Source organism: Rhinopithecus roxellana, chromosome 17 (genome assembly GCF_007565055.1).
Source record: "Rhinopithecus roxellana isolate Shanxi Qingling chromosome 17, ASM756505v1, whole genome shotgun sequence".
NCBI lineage: Eukaryota > Metazoa > Chordata > Mammalia > Primates > Cercopithecidae > Rhinopithecus > Rhinopithecus roxellana.
The window spans coordinates 70,824,315-70,848,000 of NC_044565.1; the positions used below are offsets into that span (position 1 = coordinate 70,824,315).

The 23,686-nt window shown below is 42.4% G+C and overlaps 2 protein-coding genes across 5 annotated transcripts in view; one reads left to right on the forward strand and one right to left on the reverse strand.

Annotated features, from left to right (window-relative positions):
• SPDYA (speedy/RINGO cell cycle regulator family member A) overlaps window positions 1-1,936 on the forward strand; it is a 33,671-nt gene extending 31,735 nt beyond the window's left edge. The window contains exon 6 of the mRNA XM_010371171.1: window positions 1,190-1,936. Within this exon, the coding sequence (XP_010369473.1) occupies window positions 1,190-1,283 (94 nt within the window). The 3' untranslated portion in view covers window positions 1,284-1,936. The remainder of the gene's footprint in view (window positions 1-1,189) is intronic.
• TRMT61B (tRNA methyltransferase 61B) lies at window positions 1,163-23,440 on the reverse strand. 4 transcript variants are annotated; one of them, XM_030921507.1, is made up of 7 exons: window positions 22,710-23,440; window positions 17,799-17,901; window positions 13,895-14,085; window positions 4,375-4,466; window positions 2,758-2,957; window positions 1,667-1,744; window positions 1,163-1,581 (listed from the first exon to the last, which is right to left on the reverse strand). In XM_030921507.1, exons 1-7 carry the CDS (start codon window positions 23,406-23,408, stop codon window positions 1,520-1,522), a joined length of 1,425 nt encoding a protein of 474 aa, XP_030777367.1. In that variant the 5' UTR covers window positions 23,409-23,440; the 3' UTR covers window positions 1,163-1,519. The 4 variants fall into 4 exon arrangements, with proteins under 4 accessions (XP_030777367.1, XP_010369475.2, XP_010369479.2 ...); XM_010371173.2 differs by having other exon boundaries at window positions 2,731-2,957; XM_010371177.2 differs by lacking the exon at window positions 1,667-1,744.
• Between the last annotated feature and the right edge of the window lie 246 nt (window positions 23,441-23,686).

The window sequence follows — 23,686 nt, forward strand, 5'->3', positions numbered from 1 at the left end:
AATACTTCTAGCCTAAGAGATAAATCTAGGAATGGCAGCATTTATCCTCCAAGGCATTACTATTTTACAGCCCATAAAAGAGGCCGGGCATGGTGGCTCCACACCTATAATCCCAGCACTTTGGGAGGTCAAGGCAGAAGGATTGCTTGAGCCTAGGAGTTTGAGACCAGCCTGGGCAACATGACAAAACCCCGTCTCTACCAAAAACCCCACAAAAATTAGCTGGGTGTGGTGGCATGTGCCTGTAGTCCAACTACATGGGAAGCTGAGGTGGGAGGCTTGCTTGATCCTGGGAGATTGAGGCTGCAATGAGCCATGATCATGCTACTGCACTGCAGCCTGTGTGACAGAATGAGAACCTGTCTCAAAAAAAAAAAAAAAAAAACCACACACAACCAAAAACCTATAAAACATCTATATTTAAACAACGACCTAATCACTCTAAGTCACTGTTTATCTGTAAAATATGGATAACCTGAAAGATAAGTTGTCCATAGTAAGTGAAAAACATATATAAAGTTTTCAAAACAATGTATGATATATGGTAAATGCTAAATAACTGATGCCTATGAATATAATAAGTCCCATTTGTAATTCATGTTTCTAAAATGTATCGCCCAAACTTTTTTTTTTTTTTTTTTTTTTGAGACAGAATCTCACCGTCACCCAGGCTGGAGTGCAGTGGCACAATCTCAGCTCACTGCAACCTTCGCCTCCCAGGTTCAAGCGATTCTCCTGCCTCAGCTTCCCAAGTAGCTGGGATTACAGTCGTCCGCCACCACAACCGGCTAATTTTTATATTTTTAGTATTTTAGTAGAGACAGGGTATCACCATGTTAGCCAGGCTAGTCTCGAACTCCTGACCTCAGGTGATCTGTCTGCCTTGGCCTCCCAAAGGTGTGAGCCACTGTGCCCGGCCCCCAAACATTTAATTTACGTAGTAACACTGAACAATTCTGATGTTTTTTCAAGCTGGTTAAAAAGATTCTGAGGGGGATAAAAGAGATTCAAGAGCTGTTACATATTTTGTTACAATTTTTAAGGTGATTATATCATTCTTAAGTTTCCCCCCATTATTTACTGTAACCCAGACTTCCTTAGGATTTTTTAAGACATATACAAGTCATTATAAGATGTATTTAAAATGGACAGATACATAAAGTTTATCTTAAAATGCATATTTTATTTCAGTAGTCAATGACCATCAATCAAATAAAGGAAAGAAAACTAATTTTTTGAAGAAAGACACATCTATGGAGTGGTTCACAGGAAGCGAAGAATGAGATGGCCCAACTAAACCAATTTGGAATCATTAACTACAAAACGTCAAACCAACTGCAAGACAAGTGTCAAAATGGGACGTTTAAGCAGTTTTGCCATGTTATACATCTTTTATTTTATTTATTTTCAAAATTATATGTAAAAGTTATATAAGTCACAGTAATAGCTAAAAATGCCAATCTATGAAAGTAGTGATTTTCAATATAAAGTTCTATTTTGATATTTTTCCATCTTCAAGTCAGTTGCTGTCATCTGGAGTACTCAGTTGTGGTTTGACCTTCCTCAACTTGACAAGAAAAGCTAATTTAAGAGAAGAAAAACATAAAGTCATTATATTAATTAGAAGAAAAAACACCATTTAATATGTTCTGAAAACATTACTCACCTGTATGACCATGTTGCCAGTGTACTGGTCTAGCAACATAGGGAAATGATCCATATGGAAAATCAGAATGTGATTCTTCTGTTGTAAAAAATATATGTACTATAAGCTACATAAAATATTTTCTAATTTTTTCACAAAACTGTTAAAATATGAGTTACTCTAAGTTTTTTCTCCTTTTTTTCCTTGTGTTTGTTTTAGAGCTACTCTGCCAGTTATTATACAGAAATGATTTGTCAATGATTATATAATAAACGTGATTTTATAACCAAATGGATAAGCCCATATCATAAATCAATGGATACTTGAAAACTTGTTCATGGCCTAAATAATGTGCATATATGACAAAGACCTAAACTCAGTTCTTTCAAGAATTCCAGCAGCAGCCGGGCGCGGTGGCTCAAGCCTGTAATCCCAGCACTTTGGGAGGCCGAGACGGGCGGATCACGAGGTCAGGAGATTGAGACCACCCTGGCTAACACGGTGAAACCCCGTCTCTACTAAAAACTACTACAAAAAACTAGCCGGGCGAGGTGGCGGCGCCTGTAGTCCCAGCTACCCGGGAGGCTGAGGCAGGAGAATGGTGTGAACCCGGGAGGCGGAGCTTGCAGTGAGCTGAGATCCGGCCACAGCACTCCAGCCTGGGTGACAAAGCGAGACTCCGTCTCAAAAAAAAAAAAAATAAATAATTCCAGCAGCATCTTAGAAGTTGCTTTTTGGAATATTAGCTATTTGCCTATCAGGTTCCATTAAATTCATTCCCTTCAGTAATAATCAGTGATCTAAATATAAAACATCCGTAATATACTTAAATTAGTTCACAAACCAAGCTCCTTGTGACAAGTAAAATATGAAGATTATAAAAAGCTCAATTCTTCAAAGATATCAGAGTTTTATGTAAAAGGCAGGAAAAGTCATTATTCTGTGCCTTATACATCTTAGCAAAATATCACACTTCAATTTCTATAGAAAATTGCTGAGGAATATTTTTATAATCTATTGGTCAGTATACTCAGGAACTCATTCTCCATTTATTACTACATGCATAAAGTAAAACTGAAGCTCACCATGGTCATCCTCTTGAAACAGCTCACCTTCAACTCCAGTTTTCTTTTGAGAGTCTAGTTGTACATCTATGTTGATTTTAGGTTCTACTTTTTGAGCTAAAATTCCAGTTTTCCGTTTTGCAAGGCAAACCAACCAATCTTTGACAATGACCTCGCTTATCTTTTCACACGAAAGAGCAAGTTCACAGATGCGAATTCCATCTAAAAGTTCGATAACCTGTGTGATGCTTTCAGAAAAGTGAGAAATGTACATTTCTACTAAAATAATATGCTATTTAAGTTCCCTATACCTCTTGCCCACATTTAAATACTACAGTTAAATTAAGGCAGGAGAGGGTTTAAATATTCAAGTTAGGAGGCATAAAAAATACTTTCACAAAATTCTAAGTAAACAAACACAGAGACCATAATTTAACATTACTGTTCACATTATACTTTTTAAAAAAGTTTCTTCCAGATTGTCAGAAGAAAATGCACATCTTATATTACTATTTATGTAAAAAATGATTTAAACAGTAATATAGGGTCGGGCGTGGGTCATGCCTGTAATCCCAGCACTTTGGGAGGCTGAAGCGGACGGATCGCTTGAGGTCAAGCATTCCAGACCAGCCTGGCCAACATGGTGAAACCCTGTCTCTACTAAAAACACAAAAATTAGCCGGGTGTGGTGGCTCACACCTGTAATCCCAGCTACTTGGGAGGCTGAGGCAGGAGAATCACTTGAACGCGGGAGGCGGAGGTTGCAGCGAGCTGAGATCACAACACTTGCACCCCAGCCTGGGTGACAAAGCGAGACTCTGTCTCAAAAACAAACAAACAAAAAGAAAAAACGAAAAAAGGTTAAAAAAAAAAAAAACTGACCGGGCGCAGTGGCTCACGCCTGTAATCCCAGCACTTTGGGAGGCCGAGGCAGGTGGATCACGAGGTCAAGAGATTGAGACCATCCTGGCTAACACGGTGAAACCCCATCTCTACTAAAAAAAATAGAAAAAATTAGCCAGGCGTGGTGGTGGGCGCCTGTAGTCCCAGCTACTCCAGTGACTGAGGCAGGAGAATAGAGTGAACCCTGGAGGCGGAGCTTGCAATAAGCTGAGATCGCACCACTGCACTCCAGCCTGGGCAACAGAGCAGACTCCATCTCAAAAAATAAATAAATAAATAAATACTAAATAAATATACAATATAAATGAACTTGGGACTTGTCATTTTAAAACAGTTGTGTAAGATGCCATGTACACTTTATTCAGTTACAAAATGAATATTTTGGCTGGGCGTGGTGGCTCATGCCTGTAATCCCAGCACTTTGGGAGACCAGACAAGCAGATCACCTGAGGTCAGGAGTTCAAGACCAGCCTGGCCAACATGGCGAAAGCCCTTCTCTACTAAAAATAGAAAAAATTAGCTGGGCGTGGTGGTGGGTGCCTGTAATCCCAGCTACTTGGGAGGCTGAGGCAGGATAATTGCTTGAACCGGGGAGGTGGAGGTTGCAGTGAGCCGAGATCATACCACTGCACTCCAGCCTGGGTGACAGAATGAGACTCTAGCTCAAAAAAAAAAAAAAAAAAAAAAAATTTTAAAGTTTGGAACTTAAGCAAAAGTGCACTTAAAAGTCACATTACAAAGAAAAACAGTTCTATTACTCACTTTGCTAGATATACAGCACATACACCACCATGCTTAAGACGTGGGTAAAAAACAGGCAAAGTAATATGAGGGTTTAACATATCCAAAGCTACCTGTGTGGGGGGAAAACAGAACTGGATCAGTCTGATTCCGTTGAAATAAAGCGTAAGTTTTCTTATTGTGGTGAAATGATGCACTTTTGGACAGCAATCACTCAAGGAATTTCATTTTTTAGAAGGTAGTATTATTACCTATCATTTTACTTCTCCCAAAAGGGTAGGTTAATTATTATACAGTTGGGCAAGGTGGCTCCTGCCTGTAATCCCAACACTTTGGAAGGCTGAGTCAACAGGATCCTTTTGAGGCCGAGTTTGAGACCAGCCCAGACAACACAGCGAGACTCTGACTCTATTGAGAAAAAAAAAAAAGTAGCTGGATGCAGAGGCCCAAGCCCGTAGTCCCAGCTACTCAGGAAGCTCAGATGGGAGGGTCACTGGAGCCTAGGAGTTCAAGGCTGTAGTCACCTATGACTGTGCCATCATACTCCACCCTGGGCAAGAGTGAGATCCTGTCTCAGGGAAGAAAAAATAATTTGTCATAGTACTTGATGATACTGAAAAATCATAATGATATGTCTTGTACTTGGCATATTAATATGGAAATATTGATTTGGCTATGTATGTATATATGAATATAACCAAAGAAAGATTCCTGTATGCCTGTATCATCAATATTGCCAAGTGTAAAACACGCCATTACAACATAAAAAATTTAAACATTTGAGACCATGTGAATTTCTTTTTTTTTTTTGAGACAGGGTCTCGCTCTGTTGACCAGGCTGGAGTACAGTGGCATGATGTCACCTCGCTGCAACTTCCACCTCCTGACCTCAAGCAACCCTCCTACCTCAGCCTCCCAAGTGGCTGAGATGACAGGCAGGCACCACCATTCTCAGTTAATTTTTTGTATCTTATGTAGATACAGGGTTTTGCCATGTTGCCCAGGCTGGTTTTGAACTCCTGGATTCAAGCGATCTGCCCGCCTCGGCCTTCCAAAATGCTGGGATTATAGATGTGAACCACTGCACCTGGTTGACAATGTAAATTTCTATTGCCAAAACTTACAAATCTAAATGCTTTATTTCAGCTTTGGCAACAGAAATTCACATTGTTGGCCAGAGGCAGTGGCTCATGCCTATAATCCCAGCACTTTTGGGAGACTGAGGTGGGTGGATCACCTGAGGTCAGGAGTTTGAGACCAGCCTGCCTAACATGGCGAAACCCTGTCTCTACCAAAAATACAAAAATTAGCTAGGTGTGGTGGTGCACACCTATAGTCCCAGCTACTGGGAAGGCTGAGGCAGGAGAACTGCTTGAACCTGGGAGGTAGAGGTTGCAGTGAGCCAAGATTAAACCACTGCATTCCAGCCTGGGGGACAGAGTGAGATTGTCTCAAAAAAAAAAAAAAAAGAATCATATCCTTTATTTCCTCTGTATTCTTCTTTCAATTTCAATTGCAGTGTACACAGCTGTAGTCACAGAAGATGCCAATAAGTACAAAAGATAAGTGAAAAGTTTTCAAATAAAAATTAATTAAAAACAAAAAATAAATCTGGTCAAAATAGAAAATAAAGTAACATTTACTGTTGTATTAACTCCAGAAAGCTTGGAGTTATGCTGGCATATCTATTTACTAAATGAGAAAATATTAGATTGTTCATGTGTTTTTTAAAAACAGTACTAATCGGTCAAGGGACATCTTATTAATTCACCAAATATTGATTAAGCACTCTCTACATGACAAACATTTTTCTAAGTGGTAAGGATATAGTTGGAACTTATAGTCTGTTTCATGGGATCTAATGAAGGGGTAGACATTAAACAAAAATAAAAAAATATATATATAAATAAATAGGACAGAGGGTGGTGAGTGACATGAAGAAAAACAGTTATAAAGCAGAATAGGCGTGGTAACTCACGCCTGTAATCCCAGCACTTTGGGAAGCCAAGGCAGGAGGACTGCTTGAGCCCAGGAGTTCCAGACCAGCGTGGGCAACACAGTGAGACCTCACATTTATAAAAAATAAAAAAAACAGCCGGGCGCGGTGGCTCACGCCTGGAATTCCAGCACTTTGGGAGGCCGAGGCGGGTGGATCACCCGAGGTCAGGAGTTCAAGACCAGCCAGGCCAACATGGCGAAACCCCATCTCTACTAAAAATACAAAAATTAGCCGGGTGCAGTGGCGCACACCTGTAATCCCAGCTACTTAGGAGGCTGAGGCAGGAGAATAGCTTGAACCCGGGAGATTCAAGTGAGCAGAGATCACGCCACTGCACTCTAGCCTGGGCGACAGAGTGAGACTCGTCTCAAGAAAAAAAACTGCCAGGCGTGGTGGCGTGCACCTGTGGTTCCAGCTACTTGGGAGGCTGAGGAGGGAGGATCACTTGGGCTTGGGAAATCAAGGCTGCAATGAGCTGTGATTGTGTCACTGCACTCCAGCCTGGGTGACAGGGTGAGACCCTATCTCAAAATAAACAAAACAAGCAGAGTAAGAGGGAAAGAAAGTGACAGGTTAGGGAAACGAGGTGTCATTTTATACACAGGCTGGTCAGTGAAGAGATCTGAAGAAAATAAAATTAAGTTTAACCCATGGAAATGTAGGGAAGAAGTGAGTTCCTGGTGGAGGGAACAGCAAATATTTAATACAAACACTCTGAGGTAGTAGGCTACTTGGAGAGTCTGTTGAGGCTACTGTCACTGCAGTGGAGATAAAAGGGGGGAAGTGGTAAGAGATGACATCGAAGGTGGTGGACACAGATTACATAGAATCACGCAGTCTTTAGCTTTACTTCTCAATTGAGAAGCCACTGAAGAATTTTAAAGAATGACATGATCTGAACTTTTTAAAAAACTTTTTGTGTGTGTGGTAAAATCAACATTGCCATTTTAAGTGTACAATTCACTGTCATTAAGTATACTCTGACTCACTTTAAAATCTACATGCAGAAAACACTGAGAATGCAAGGAAGGATGACGGTGGCTTATAATAGCAAAGAGCAGTTGGTGTGGTAAGAAGTGGTATATATTTTGAAGACAGAGCCAGTTGGAATTAGGATTAGGATTGGCAGTAGGATGTGAGAAAAAGAAGACTGAATTCAAAGTTTTTAGCCTAAGCCACTGAAAGAATGCAGATGTCATTTACTAATGAGGAAAATGATGAGGATTATGGGAGAGCAAGCTTGAGGGAAATAAGAATTCAGGTTTGGATATGTATTTAAGATGCCTATTAAATATCCAAGTCGAGGCCAGGCATGGTGGCTCATGCTTGTAATCCAAGCAGTTTGGGAGACCCAGGCGAGTGGATCACCTGAGGTCAGGAATTCGAGACCAACCTGGCCAACATGACAAAACCCTGTCTCTACTAAAAATACAAAAAAAATAGCTGGGCATGGTGGCGGGTGCCTATAGTCCCAGCTACACAGAGGGCTGAGACAGCAGAAATGCTTGAACCCGGGAGGCAGAGATTGCAGTGAGCCGAGATCGCGCCATTGCACTCCAGCCTGGGCAACAGAGCGAGACTCCATCTCAAATAAATAAATAAATAAATAAATAAATAAATAAATATCCAAGTGAAGATTTCAATGACAATCAAGGGTCAACATGATGACATAAATGGGCTCTTAGACTGTAGTTTTACTATGTTATTGTCAAGGATCAAAGTTAGATAACCAAAAAAAACTGCAAATCCTCTTGAATGCTCAATTCTCAGTTAACAGCATTTATCCAGTTACTCAAACCAGAAACTTAAGAGTCATCATTTTCTTTTTTCACAGCCTAATCAAGAAGCCATCATTTTCTTCACCTGGAATTCTCTTTTGAGACTCTGGGGTTTTGGTGCTTCTGTTTGAATTAAAGTCTCACAAATCTACCTTCAGTGTTTCTCAAATTAATCCCACCGACATTGACTTAGGTCAAGACCGCATCATATCTTGTTGAAATATTATAATACCTTTCTGCATAGACTCCAGCCTCCATTCTTTCTCCAGAATTACTCTAAAATAGAAATCTAGACAGTCTGCTCTCCTACTTACAAGATAATATCCATACTATCCAGCTTGATAAACATACAACTTTCTTTATTATCTAGCCCCTCATGACTGCATTTACAGCCTCATCTCCTCACACCAAGTTCTACAGCCATGGTGTTTTATACTTCTGAGTCTTTTTAGTAACTGTTTATGTGTCCATTTCATTTCATCTTATTTAATTTTTTTTTTTTTTTCTTTTGAGATGGAGTCTTGCCCTGTTGCCCAGGTTGGGGTGCAACGGTGCGATCTTAGCTCACTGCAACCTCTGCCTCCCAGGTTCCAGAGATTCTCCTGCCTCAGCCTCCCGAGTAGCTGGGATTACAGGTGTGTACCACCACGCACAACTAATTTTTTTTTTTTTTTTATCTTTAGTAGAGACAGGATTTCACCATGTTGGCCAAGCTGGTCTCGAACTCCTGACCTCATGATCCACTCGCCTCAGCCTTCCAAAGTGCTGGGATTACAAGCGTAAGTCACTGCACCTGGCCAATTTAATTTAATTTTTGAGACACAGTCTTGCTCTGTCACCTAGGCTAGAGTGCAGTGGCGTGATCTCAGCTCCCTGAAGCCTCTGCCTCCTGGGTTCCAGAGATCCTACTATCTCAGCCTCCCAAGCAGCTGGGATTACTGGCATGCACCACCACCACACCCAGCTAATTTTCATACTTTTAGTAGAGATGGGGTTTCACTATATTGGTCAGGCTGGTCTCAAACTCCTGACCTCAAGTGATCCACCCGTCTCAGCCTTCCAAAGTGCTGGGATTACCGCCATGAGCCATCATGCCTGGCCGACAGCTATTAATTTTTAATTTTTTAATATTTCTTATTCATTTTTTGTTTTTGAAAGCTCTTTTGAATGTATAATTTTTGTCTTAGCACAGCACATGGCACATGGCAGGTTCTTAATAAATGCTTATTGACTCCAGAAACAAAGTGGTTCAGAAATTCAGAGGAAGGTAATAATCCTCTGGCTAGATGAGGCAGGATATTTCATGCAAGAGATGACCTTTAAGCTTTGAAGGGAGAACAGAGTTTAAACAGGCAGAGAAAAGGGGAAAGGAAGAAAATCAAAATGATGAAAATCATAACTAACATTTATTCATTGCTTACTATGTACCAAGTACTTCACATCAATTTTCTTATTTAATCCACAACAACTCTATGAAATAGGTACTATTATCATTACTGTTTAATACATGAGGTGACTGAGGCATGGAAAGATTCAGTGACTTACCCAAGGTTACACTGGCGATTATGGAGCCTGGCGGTGGACCAACCTGAATGGACCCCAAACTTATCTCCCTCTATTCCTTTTCCTTCCTTTTCTCTCCTCAGAAACAGTCAGTGTCCAGAAGTTGGTAACATTCCCAAATTTTATACTTCTACAACATATGTAAATAGCTACAAACAATACATGTTGTGTAGTTTAAAATTTTCCATGTACGTAGTCATTTTACATACTCTCTTATAATGCTTTTTCCACCAAACACCAAGTCTTTCAGATGTATTGATGTAGCTAGAGCACATTTATTGTTTTTTTTTTTTTTTTTTTGAGGCGGAGTCTCGCTCTGTCGCCCGGACTGGAGTGCAGTGGCCAGATCTCAGCTCACTGCAAGCTCCGCCTCCCGAGTTTACGCCATTCTCCTGCCTCAGCCTCCCGAGTAGCTGGGACTACAGGCGCCCGCCACTTCGCCCGGCTAGTTTTTGTGTTTTTAGTAGAGACGGGGTTTCACCGTGTTAGCCAGGATGGTCTCGATCTCCTGACCTCGTGATCCGCCTGTCTCGGCCTCCCAAAGTGCTGGGATTACAGGCTTGAGCCACCGCGCCCGGCCCATTTATTGTTAGTATTCCATTGTGTCCACTCCCTTTTGATGGCTAAGCTGTTTCCAAAATGTGTTAAATTCTTTTATCAGTCATGCTCTTTTTTCTGTTTTTCTTTACGGTTTAACACCTTTTTTATTCACTTAGCATCATTTTGGTTGGCATGTATGGAGTCAGGTTACATAAAGGACTAGAGAAAGGAAGGTTCAGATCAGATTCTGGACACCAGAAATCTTTGAATGAAAAGCTCTGGAATTGTTTTTTCAGCAGGAGAATGACAGTATCAGAAATACATATATATACACATATATATTTGTTTTTTTCTTTTTTGCTTTTTTGAGATAGAGTCTTGCTCTGTCGCCCAGGCTGGAGTGCAGTGGCGCAATCTTGGCTCACTGGAACCTCCACCTCCCAGGTTCAAGTGATTCTCCTGACTCAGCCTCCCAAGTAGCTGGGATTGTAGGCACCCACCACCATGCCTGGCTAATTTTTGTATTTTTCTTTCTTTGTTTTGTTTTGTTTGTTTGTTTGTTTTAGAATGGAGTTTCACTCTTGTTGCCCAGGCTGCAGTGCAATGATGCAATCTCAGCTCACCGCAACCTCCAACTCCCAAGTTCAAGCGCTTCTCCTGCCTAAGCCTTCTGAGTAGCTGGGATTACAGGCACAAGTCACCATGCCCAGCTAATTTTATTTGTATTTTTAGTAGAGATGGGGTTTCGCCATGTTGGCCAGGATGGTCTCGAATTCCTGACTTCCCACATTGATCGGGCTGGTCTCAAACTTCCGACCTCAGGTGATCCGCCCGCCTCGGCCTCCCAAAGTGCTGGGATTACAGGCATGAGCCACTGCGCCTGGCCTAAATTTTGTATTTTTAGCAGAGACGGGGTTTCGCCATGTTGGCCAGGCTGGTCTCGAACTCCTGACCTCAGGTCTCCCAGAGTGCTGGAATTATAGGCGTGAGCCACTGCACCCAGCCCAGAAGTATATTTTAGGAAAATTACTCTAGAGATGACGGGAATGGATTAGAAGAGGGAAGGCCCAGAAGGTGAGATGGCAGCTAGGAGAAGAATTAAGTAGACAAAGGGAGCAACAATTTAAAAAAAAAAAAAAAAATGGTGGGAATGTGAAAAGAAATTTGTTTGTTTGTTTGCTTATTTTGAGACGGAGTCTTGCTCTGTCACCCAGGCTTGAGTGCAGTGGTGCAACCTCAGCTCACTGCAACCTCCGCCTCCCGGGTTCAACCAATTCTCCTGTCTCAGCCTCCTGAGTAGCTGGGATTACAGGCAACCGCCACCACGCCTGGCTAATTTTTGTATTTTTAGTAGAGATGGGGTTTCACCATATTGGCCAGGCTGGTCTCGAATTCCTGACCTCAGGAGATCTGCCCGCCTCAGCCTCCCAAAGTGCTGGGATTATAGGCGTGAGCCACCGTGCCCAGCCAGAAATTTACGTTTAACATATGCCTTTTGATCTTTGATCAAACATCAACCCTCAAGCAGTACTCTTACCAATGTACAATTTTTAGAAACATTCTTAAGAAAAGGAAATTATTCATGATCTAGCTTCTATTTAATAGTTCTGTACTTTGGGAGGCCGAGACGGACGGATCACAAGGTCAGGAGATCGAGACCATCCTGGCTAACATGGTGAAACCCCGTCTCTACTAAAAAATACAAAAAACTAGACAGGTGAGGTGGCAGGCGCCTGTAGTCCCAGCTACTCGGGAGGCTGAGGCGGGAGAATGGCGTGAACCCGGGAGGCGGAGCTTGCAGTGAGCTGAGATCCGGCCACTGCACCCCAGCCTGGGCGACAGAGCGAGACTCCATCTCAAAAAAAAAAAAAAAAAAAAAAAAAAAATACAAAAATACAAAAAACTAGCTGGGTGAGGTGGCAGGCGCCTGTAGTCCCAGCTACTTGGGAGGCTGAGGCAGGAGAATGGCATAAACCTGGAAGGCGGAGCTTGCAGCGAGCTGAGATCCGGCCACTGCACTCCAGCCTGGGTGACACAAAAGAAAAAAAAAAAAGTTCTGTATCATAATTATTTATGAACACCAACTATAATTCTTTGGTCCTAACGGTATATAACTCTTCCTCAGCAGCTGACACCCTCCCCCTGTCCTTCTCTATTCCCTCATATTGAGTAATCATCTGGCACTATTATTCAAGAGAGATTCAGCTGAATAAATCTAAAAAGGAGTATTATTTTTAGATCAGGAATGGTTCAGTAGGTTTCTACAAAGCTTCAATGATATCATTAAAATCCTTTGTTGTTTCATGCTCATCAAACAAAATTCTGATGACCTATTTAATCTCCCAGGTATTTTTGACATTCCTATGGATGACCTAAACAGAGCCCTTTCCCCCTTATTGAGCTGTAACAAGCAAGTCATAGATGAGAAAAATGAACTGATGTCTTTCTGTACAGGAAGCTGTGTCACTAAAACTATAGGCTTTAGTTATATCAGAGCTAGAAGCCAGTGCTGATAAAAATCATTTTCATGGCCAGGCACAGTGGCTCATGCCTGCAATCCCAGCACTTTGGGAGACTGAGGCAGGCAGATCATCTAAGATTAAGAGTTCGAGACCAGCCTGGCCAACATGGTGAAACCCCATCTCTACTAAAAATACAAAAAATTAGCTGGGCATGGTGGCATGTGCCTGTAATCCCAGCTATTTGGGAGGCTGAGGCAGGAGAATCACTTGAACCTGAGAGGCGGAGGTTGCAGTGAGCTGAAACTGTACCACTGCACTCCATCCTGAGCAACAGAATGAGACTCTGTCTCCAAAAAAGATAAGAAGATTTTCTCTCCTCTTTGAACTTTGCTTCATTTCTCACCAAAGTAGTCTATCCTTCCAGCAGCCAATTAAGGAAAGGAAGGAAGACTACTAACCAAGGCCTCAGTTCATAGTGTGAAGCTATCAACTGTGAAGTGGCATCACCAAGGACAGGGCAACTTACTCTGGAATTCTGAAACTCTTAAGCCAGCAAATACTTCCATGTCCCAGATCTCCACCATGTTTGATCACAGCTTAATGTATCCTCTCTTGTCATCTATCTTTTTACCTTCATCTTCTCTGCTTCTTTTCCCTAAGTCAACCTCCCAGTGTTTCTCTTCCTCACAATCTCTCTGCTCCACTTTCTGGAGCTTTGTTCATGATAAACACCTCCGTCCTCGACATCTCCAATGAACACACTCCTCTTGACATCCTGACTTTAACTTTCTAGTTAAAGATGCCTTCTGTCTATTCCCTGTCAAATGGAAGCTACTTATTCCCCCAAATCTCAAAATTCAGGTTAGGTGCTGGGTTCAATATGCTTTCAATGCTGCTTCCAAAGTACGATTTATCCTGGAAATGCTGAGGTTCATGATGCTTGACTAGTCTTTGGTCCTAGTTTTCAGTCATCATTCCACATTCAATGACAACTTCAGCACCCAACTCGGTAACTCAGTATGTCTTTCTGCCCAAAATCCCACCATGAGATTAAAAGGCATGAAACGAAAATACTCTTTCCATCCCTAGAGATAGACATGAAGCAAATGAAGGAAGACCCTTGCCCATGCAAAAGAAGCCTGATCCCTATCTTCTCTGTAGTCAAAGTAACAACACAGGACCCACGTTAGAAAACTTACTGCGTCAAATGTTAAAGCTTTTATGTCTTCAGTTGCTCCTGAAATATCCTTATGAATAAAATCCACATTGTCTGGCCACTCTTCTACATGACTTAATTTCCATGAATCACGCCAGTGTTTGTAATTCTTCTTAGCCAGATCATGGTGGTCTTTTCGTACCTCAAAACTTATGACTCGTCCTTGTGATCCAACTTAAGTAAAAAATAATTTGATATTTCACAATGTTAATCAGGTTATTAAAAAGTGTCAAAAATGTATTTTGCAAAGGTACTACATGTAGGTGAAAAAAATAATTCAAATAGTTCAATGTTACAAGTCTTCCTTCCCATCCCTGATCCCCAATTAATCTCCCTCCCTCTTCAGAGGCAACCACATTACCAGCTATTTACCTTTCCCGTGATAGTAGTCACTGCCTATACAAGCATGCAAGTATCTATCTCTGTTTTTTAATACACAATGTGGTGTATTATACACACTGTCCTGTACTTTCCTTCTTACTTACAAACAATGTCATTTTAGTGATTCTAGATGTACTGCATTCTTTTTTAAAAAATTGCATTCTTTTTAACAGCCATTATATTCCAGTGTATGGCTATGATGAACATTTAGCTTGTTTCTAGTCATATGCTAATACAAACAATATGGCAATGAAAATTCTTATACCTATGTCTTTGTATCAAGCCAGGATATCTCTATAGGATAAAGTCCTAAAAACAGAATTGCTGGCTCAAGGGTCATATGAATTTATTCACATATTACATTGTCCTCCACATAAGTGGTGTCAACTTATATGCCAACCAGCAATGTATTAGAATACCTATATCTCAGGCAGGGCGCAGTGGCTCACACCTGTAATCCCAGCACTTTGGGAGGCCAAGGCGGGTGGATCACGAGGTCAGGTGATCAAGACCATCCTGGCTAACACAGTGAAACTCCATCTCTACTAAAAAAAAATACAAAAAATTAGCCTGCATGGTGGCACATGCCTGTAGTCCCAGCTACTCAGGAGGCAGGAGGACGGCATGAACCCGGGAGGCGGAGGTTGCAGTGAGCCCAGATGCGCCACTGCACTCCAGCCTGGGCAACAGTGCAAGACTGCATCTCAAAAAAAACAAAACCTATATCTCCATACTCTCCCTGAAAGTTTTTGAACGTTTTATCTGTGTCAATCTAAAAAATGAATAGAGTTTATCATTTTTAATGTAGATTTTTGAGGTTCTTTTTTTTTTTTTTTTTGAGACAGGGTCTCACTCTGTCACCTAGGTTAGAGTGCAGTGGTGCAATCATGGCTTACTGCACCCCCCGCCTCCCAGGCCCAAGCAATCCTCCCACCTCAGCCTCCTGAACAGCTGGGACGACAGATGTGTGCCACTACACCCAGCTAATTTTTTGTATTTTTGGTAGAGACGGGGTTTCGCCATTTTGCCCGAGCTGGTCTCAAACTCATGAGCTCAAGCAATCTGCCTGCCTCGGCCTCCCAAAGTGCTGGGATTACAGATGTGAGCCATGATGCTCAGCCTTTTAATGCAGTTTTAACTTGCATTTCTTTTACTATGGATGAGGTTGAATCTTTCACATATTTAAAAAGTATTTGTGGCCTGATACAGTGGCTCGCCAAGGTAATCCCAGCACTTTGGAAGGGCAAGGCAGGCAGATCACTTGAGATCAGGAGTTTGAGACCAGCCTGGCCAACATGGTGAAGCCCTGTCTCTACCAAAAAAACAAACAAACAAAAGGTATTATGTATTTGTGTGTGTGTGTGTGTGTGTGTGTGTGCGTGTGTGTGTGTGTGAAGAACTTTTAAACTAATTAGCACAGTAATACTGCAATTCCAGAGAGGAGTACTACATTTTAACTTAAGGCAATTAACTTTCCACCCACCTCTATCTGAAGTGATTTGATACCATTTGGAGATTATCCCAGATCAATCAGTTTACAGTTTACTAAAGAAGTTTAAATTCCAAGGTATCTTTTGAAATGTAACTCCAACTGCAAGTTATGAGGTTCTCAGGAGATAAAAATTAATGTTAATAGTAACATAAGCTGGGCGTGGTGCCCCATGCCTGTAATCCCAGCACTTTGGGAGGCTTAGGCAAGATTGCTTGAGGCCAGGAGTTCAAGACCAGCCTGGGCAACAGTGAGACCCAGTCTCTACAAAAAATTTAAAAAATTAGCCGGCTTTGCTGGTATGTGCCTATTGTCCCAGCTACTTGGGAGGCTGGGACAGGAAGATCACTTGAGCTCCGAGGGTCAAGGCTGTAGTGAGCCACGATCATACCACTGCATTCCAGCCTGGGGAACAGAGTGAGACTCTGCCTCAAAAAAAAAAAAAAAAAAAAGTAATATAAACTAAACAACTGGAAAAGAAATTATGGAGAAAAATATCCATAACATAGGTAAATAGCAATAATTTCTTGCACATTTATAATTTAGGATTATTCAAGCCATGACACTCTTCTGATACTATATATTTTAGAAATGAAGGCACTTATCCGTTCTCACCAATTTTTATGAATCCACTTTGTCAAATGAAACCGTGCAGTTAGGAATTTGTCATAGATTATGAGAAAATGACTGCCTTTAACTACGTACAGAAAAGTCAAACAAAAGATTGAGGAGCCCAGAATGAATTTACTGGGTTAGTATAATCTAGATAATATTCATATGTGAAGACATTAGGTCAAAGAACAAAAGGTGTGAGTTTAATTTCAGCATATTTCTATCTGTAATCTTTATAAAATCTACTCAAAGAAAGTACTGTGACTATCCAGCAGTCTACCATTATGTAGGGAAGAGAACACTGTACAGTCAGACCACCCAAAACAACCCTGACACTCAGAGAAATTAGGTAGGCAAAGGGGTACTAATCAACTAGCATAAAAGTAACCAGAAATTAAGTGGTAGGAACATGAAAAAATATATATGTTTAATATACACCTCTTGATTTTTGATCAGACACCCACCTTCAAGCAGTACTTTTACCAACTGACAATTTTTTAGAGACTTTCTGGAAAAAACAGAGATAATTCTTCATGATGTAGCTTTTTACTTAATGGCTCTGTACTATGATTAATTTCTTTATGAACACCTACTATAATTCTTTGGTCCTAACGATGTCTAACTCTCCCCCCAGCAGCTGACAACCTCCTTCCATATTCCCTCAGGCTAAGTATTCACCTGGCACTATTATTCAACAATAACATGACAAGTACACAAGGAGGTTCCGAGCAGCACTGTTTATAATATCCAACTCAAATGTCTATCAACAGTAAAACGGGCAAATTGTGAAGAGAGTACTATACAGCAACTAAAATGAAAGAACTACTGCTGTATGCAATGAGTGAATCTCACAAACATAATGATGAACGAGAGTAGCCAGATACAAAGGAGTACATACTGTATGATTCCATTTATATAAGTTCAAAGGAGGCAAAACTAATCAGTGGTGATAAAAGTCACAACAGTGGTTTCCTTTGGTGATGATAAGGACTGGGAGGGGACACGAGGAGGCATCTGTGGGGCAGAGACACTCCCTACCTTGATCTGGGTAGTAAGTACATGAGTGGTCACTATACAAAGATTCGCTGAGGTATACACTTACGATCTGCACACTTGTCTGTAGCTATGTTATATTCCAATAAAAAGTATACTTAAGAAAAAAGCAGCAGCATTAGAGAGCATGAAGGAAACAAGACAAAGCAAAGAAAATGGAGGGAGGATTAGAAAGAGACTGATTGGAATAAATGTACAAAATGGAAAGAAAAATAGTTGCTTACATTCAGATTCTAGGAGAATGCTACCTCATCGTTAGGTATGTTCCCAAATATCCTCATAACTTTCTGTTATTATGAACAAATTGAACGTTTTCTTTGTTACTGAGATCCAGCTCAATCCAATCTCTTACCTGCTTTGGATAAAAATAAGCTCATTCCACCAGAGCCTGAGCCAGCTTCCAAAACAGTATCACCTGGGCTGATATCCATCATCAAGAGAATCATATTAATATCCTATGATTGAAAACAGTATGGGTGACTCAGCAACCAATAAATAGGTACTAAGCGCCTAATCTTATCTTACACTGTCGAGTATAGAGAAGAAGGGAGTGAAAAAACGAATCAGACTCTGGACCTGCCTACAGGCACTCTGCCTACAGAGTTTATATTTCACTTGATGAAATAAGAGAGATCCAAGAATCAGTTAACAAATAAGGCAACACTTAAGAATAATACCAAAATTACAGACAATATAAGTTCATAGAGCAGTAGGATGGCCTAGTTTAAAGACAAAGAGTAGACAATTTACTGGCAACAATCACAAGGTAAAAACAGCTTTAAACAAAGCAGAGGTAGAATAAATACAGTTTGTTATCTCAGGAGAGATAGGAAATGCCAGTATGAGGCATTAGAACTTGGCCTGATAAGCAACCAGGGTGTGTCACTGAGGTGATATAAATGGCATTTTATGAGGATTAATCTGGCAGAAGAATACAGGATCTACTAGAGAAAAATCATGAGGCAGGAAGACCAGTTAGGAATTTACCATATAATCTCTGCATACAATGATGAACTTCTTTTTCTTTTTGGAGACGAAGTCTCACTCTTGTCCTCCAGGCTGGAGTACGATGGTGTGATCTTGGCTCACTGTAACCTCCTGGGTTCAAGCGATTCTCCTGCCTCAGCCTCCCGAATAGCTGGGATTACAGGTGCCTGCCACCATGCCTGGCTAATTTTTGTACTTTTAGTAGAGACGGCGTTTCCCCATGTTGGCCAGGCTGGTCTCGAACTCCTGACCTCAGGTGATCCGCTCGCCTTGGCCTCCCAAAGTGCTGGGATTACAGGCGTAAACCACCGTGCCCAGCCCAAAATGATGAACTTATTTATTTTTTTTGGGACAGAGTCTCGCTCTGTCACCCAGGCTGGAGTGCAGTGGTGCAATCTTGGCTCACAGTAACCTCCGCCTCCTGGGTTCAAGCAACTCTCCTACCTCAGCCTTCCAAATAGCTGGGATTACAGGCACCTGCCACCACGCCCAGCTATTTTTTTGTATTTTTAGGAGAGATGGGGTTTCACCATGTTGGCCAGGCTGGTCTCAAACTCCTGATTTCTGGTGATCTGCCGGCCTCAGCCTCCCAAAGTGCTGGGATTACAGTCGTGAGCCAACGTGCCCAACCAAATGATGAACTTCTAATTTAGAATTAAGATACTGTATAACAGCAGTCCCCAACCTTCTGGGCACCAGGGACCCATTTTGTGGAAGACAATTTTTCTACAGATTGGGGAGAGGGTAATGGCTTTGGGATGAAACTGTCCCACCTCAGATCATCAGGCATTAGTCAGTCTCTTATAAGGGGCATGCAACCTACATCCGGCACATGCGCAGTTCAGAAGAGTTTGCACTCCTATGAGAATCTAATGCCATGGCTGAGCTGACAAGAGATGGAGCTCAGGCAGTAACGCTCACTACCACCGCTAACCTGCTGTGTGGTCAGGTTCCCTGTTACAGGCCATGCACTGGTACCAGTCCTCAGCCTGGGGGTAGAGGAGCTCTGCTATATAAGGAAAAAAAGGGACTATGCTAGAAATAGATTGGAGGACCCATTTGCCAAACATATAATTGGAAGTGTTTTTGTTAACACAACACGAATATTCTGGATGACATTAATAAGAACCGTTTTTTTTTTTTTTAATTTATTAAACAAATTTTTTTGGTGAAAGGGTCTCACCCTGTCGCTCAGACTGGAGTGTAGTAGTGCAACAGTAGCTCACTGCAGCCTGGAACTTCTGGGCTCAAGCAATCCTCCCACCTCAGCCTCCAAAGTAGCTGGGACCACAGGCATGTACCACCATGCCCAACTAATTTTTTTCTATTTTTTATAAAGATGGGGTCCTGTTATGTTGGCCAGGTTAGCCTTCACCCTAGCCTCCAGGAGTCCTCCTGCCTTGGCCTCACAAAGCACTGAGATTACAGGTGTGAGTGACTGCACCTGCCCCCTCACCTTTTTTCTGAGACAGGGTCTTACACTGTTCCCTAGGCTGGAGTGCAGTGGCAAGATCATGGCTCACTGCAGCCTCAAACTCCTGGGCTCAAGCAATCCTACCATCTTAGCCTCCTGTGTAGCTGGGACCACAAGTGTGTGCCATCATACCTGGCTAATTTTTTATTTTTTGTAGAGACAAAGTCTCCCTATGTTGCCCTGACTGGTCTCAAACTTCCGGGCTCATGTGATCCTCCTGCCTCAGCCTCCCAAAATACTGAGAATACAAGCGTGAGCCACTGCACTCAGCCTCCAGCCATACTTTTTAATACTAAGATGGAATTATGTAATTCTAACAGGGAGATCAGTTTTTAAACATCAGTGGAGGTATTCCCTCAAGCATTTCGAAGTTGTAAAAGTTGAAGTTAAACTATCTCCAGCTACTACTTGGAAGCTATAAAGAGAAGTCAACACCTAACAAATTTAGTACTTAAATTCCTCCTTAGAGTAGAACAACGTGACTTATATCTGTAACAAATGGAAAGGCAGAAAGTACACTAAAGATGCATATTTATAACTTCATGAAATGTAACTAATCTTTCTTGATTTTGTCTAATGGGGAGAAAGGAGACATGGGGAAGCAAGATAAAATTACAAAAGTGTTTAGTTTTCTTCAAGACCTTACGATACCATGGCCAGGAGCGGTCATTCTCACCTGTAATCCCAGCACCCTCAAGGGAGGATCCCTTGAGCCTAGAGAAGTTTGAGACCAGTCTGGGCAAGTTAGGGTGACCCCAACTCTAAAAAAAAATTTTTTTTGATTAGCTATAGTGGCATACACCTGTGGTCCCAGCTACTCGGGAGGTTGAGGTGTGAGAATTGTTGGAGCCCGGGAGGTTGAGGCTACAGTAAGAGGTGATTGAGCCACTGCACTCTAGCCTGGGTGACATAGCAAGACCCCGTCTTTAAAAAAAAAAGCTTATTATACCTCAGTAGCCTAAGCTTCTGAGGAAAGTTTTCTTAGTCCCTGGGTAGATCGTTTAAAATACAGACTGGCGGTGGCTCAAGCCTGTAATCCCAGCACTTTGGGAGGCCGAGATGGGCGGATCACGAGGTCAGGAGATCGAGACCATCCTGGCGAACACGGTGAAACCCCGTCTCTACTAAAAATACAAAAAACTAGCCGGGCGAGGTGACGGGCGCCTGTAGTCCCAGCCACTCGGGAGGCTGAGGCAGGAGAATGGTGGGAACCCGGGAGGCGGAGCTTGCAGTGAGCTGAGATCCGGCCACTGCACTCCAGCCTGGGTGACAGAGCGAGACTCCGTCTCAAAAAAATAAATAAATAAATAAAAACTACAGACTGAATTCCTACTCAGAAACTTCTAATGGTCCTTCACTACAAATGGAATAAAATACTCAAACCACACCTCATACAGGGACCCTCATCTGACCCAGAGGCCACAACAGAAACTCTGCAGTATTCCTCCCTTTGCAAGAACAATTCTCGTCCTAGATCTTTACAAGGCAAGCTCTTCCTTATTTAGGTTTCCTATCAAGTGTACCTCCTTGGAGACCATCTCTACTCACTTGACATAAAGTATCCTCATACCCCAGGTCACCCCAAACAATGTCATTGTTAATATATTTGTCTTCATGACACTTAATACTACTGGAAATGACCTTATTCTTTCATTTACTTGTTTGTTCTTTGTCACCCCTTCTAGAATGTAAGGTCTATGTTGAGAGTGAGGACTGCAGTTCAACACTATAGTTCCCTAAATAGTGCCTTGAGTATGGAAGGCAGTCAATTATTTGCTGAATAAATAATGAATGAATCCTGATCTGGAGAAAGGAGGAGTTGTGTTACACAGGAACATTCTACTCAAGGACTGTGACTGTGACTAAGGATTGAAATAATCTGCTAGCAATAGATGATTAGCATAAACTTCAAACTAGGGTTGGGCGCAGGAGCTCCCGCCTGTAATCCCAGCACTGGGAGGCAGAGGTGGGCGGATCACTTGCGGCCAGGAGTTGAAGACCAGCCTGGGCAACAAGGCGAAACCCCCGCCGCCCCCCTCCCCGCCCCTCCCTGGTCTCTACAAAAATTAGCCTGGGGTGGTGGCGCATGCCTGTAGTCCCAGGTACTCAGGAGGCTGTGGTGGGAGAATCGCTTGAACTTGGGAGGCAGAGGTTGCAGTGAGCCAAGATCGCGACACTTCACTCCAGCCTGGATGACATGGTGAGAACCTGTCTCAAGAAAAAAAAAAAAAAACTGAACCTAGGCTTTAGGCAGTTAACTTTTTAATAAAGAATAGTTATTTTATGGTTGGTGTTGAATGTTAGCTATTTTAACATAAAACTCTATTTCTTCCCTAAAGGAAAAAGCACCGTAATGTATCTACTGTTGATAAAATATACTCTTGTAACATGATTATTAAATATTATTAAAATATCATCATAGTAGTACTAAAAAATTGTTCCCTAAGAGTTCAACATTCTCGAGTCCTGAAGTTGTAAACTTAAGACCAATGGGGAACAAAATTAGTACTTATTATGTACCTAATGAATTCACAGCACCCTAACAGAAAGTTGAGATATTATCCACATTTTACAAATAAGGGAATCGAGACTCCCAAGTTAAAATTAAAATCTGGGCGTTTCCTAATGCTAATTTCCATTATGATATGTAAAAGTTATATCCATTGGTTTATCTTAAAAGCCTGAGTACAATAAGAAATTCAAACGTCTGAGATATGCTTTGAGTACAGTAATCAGGACTGAGTACTACATCTGTCTTTGCTCCTCCTGGAACCAATACACACCTTATCTCCATCACATTACCTTTGGGAATGTTATGGCAGTCCCTCTTTTCATCAATAATACATAGTCTTCCAATGCTGGCCTCCTCAGCGTGAACTGCTTACCCAAGGAACTCCTCAGTATCTGGCCGGGGAACTTGCCCACGATCTTGCTGAACGGGACTGCCCCCCAGTTACTATTTAAGAGTCCGACTTTGTCCAATCTAAATAATTTCTTAAATTGTGTTTCTCTCTTCTCAGCCTCAGCTAAAATCAGTTCCCCAACCTGAAAGGGTCTCTCTCTGGAAGGTGAACAAGAAGGGGAGACGTGAGGCTCTTCGATCTCGGTAGCGGACTGGGCCTGCGAGAGCATCGAAGGATCCTCGGATACCTGGTGTGCCGGACCGCACCGGCCCTGGTCTCCCCTCGAGTCCTCGCGCTCTCGAGGGGATGACTCTTCCCGCGGAGTAGGCAGTCTGAGGTTTTCCAGTGACGAAAGACATCCGGTCCCAATGTCCGAGATGCTCAGAGGGAGAGATGGGCAAGACTCTGCTCCTGGGGCTTTCCTTTGTGCCGCCTCGTGCTCTCTTTCTCCGTCTCGCAGGTCTCTAGGCGAGGACCTGCAACATAGTGACCGAGTTCCTTCGAAGGGCTCTTGCCCTAGGCCGCGCAAGAATGAATTGGTTCCGAGTCCCTGCCGCAGGCATAGCAAGACAGGACCGCTGCACCTTGCCATCAGCATAGTGTTTCGCGCAGGCGCCGTCGCAGACGAGTGACGCAGACATAGCGCGATCCCTCCTTTCCCTGTCGCGCGCATGGCGCAGCAGCCCGACGGCGCCTGCGTCGGGGAGGGGGTGGTGCGCTACGTCAAGCAGGGGCGCCGGAGCAGCGGCGTCCTGGTTGAGTGACCATCAAGGAGTATGTCCTCGCGCGCGGGCGCCCGTTTTCCTTTTCGGAATGTGAGTAAAGAATTTACCGCTGGCCAGGCGCGGTGGCTCAAGCCTGTAATCCCAGCACTTT

Bases quoted from the DNA above. Each gene is read 5' to 3' on its own strand.
- TRMT61B (XM_010371173.2), bottom strand. From the start codon at position 23,408: ATGCTGATGGCAAGGTGCAGCGGTCCTGTCTTGCTATGCCTGCGGCAG. The intron at 1,745-2,730 runs GTGAGCTTCAGT...TTTTTACAACAG, and splicing joins GTTTCAAGAGGATGACCATG to AAGAATCACATTCTGATTTT. The intron at 1,582-1,666 runs GTGAGTAATGTT...CTCTTAAATTAG, and splicing joins CTGGCAACATGGTCATACAG to CTTTTCTTGTCAAGTTGAGG.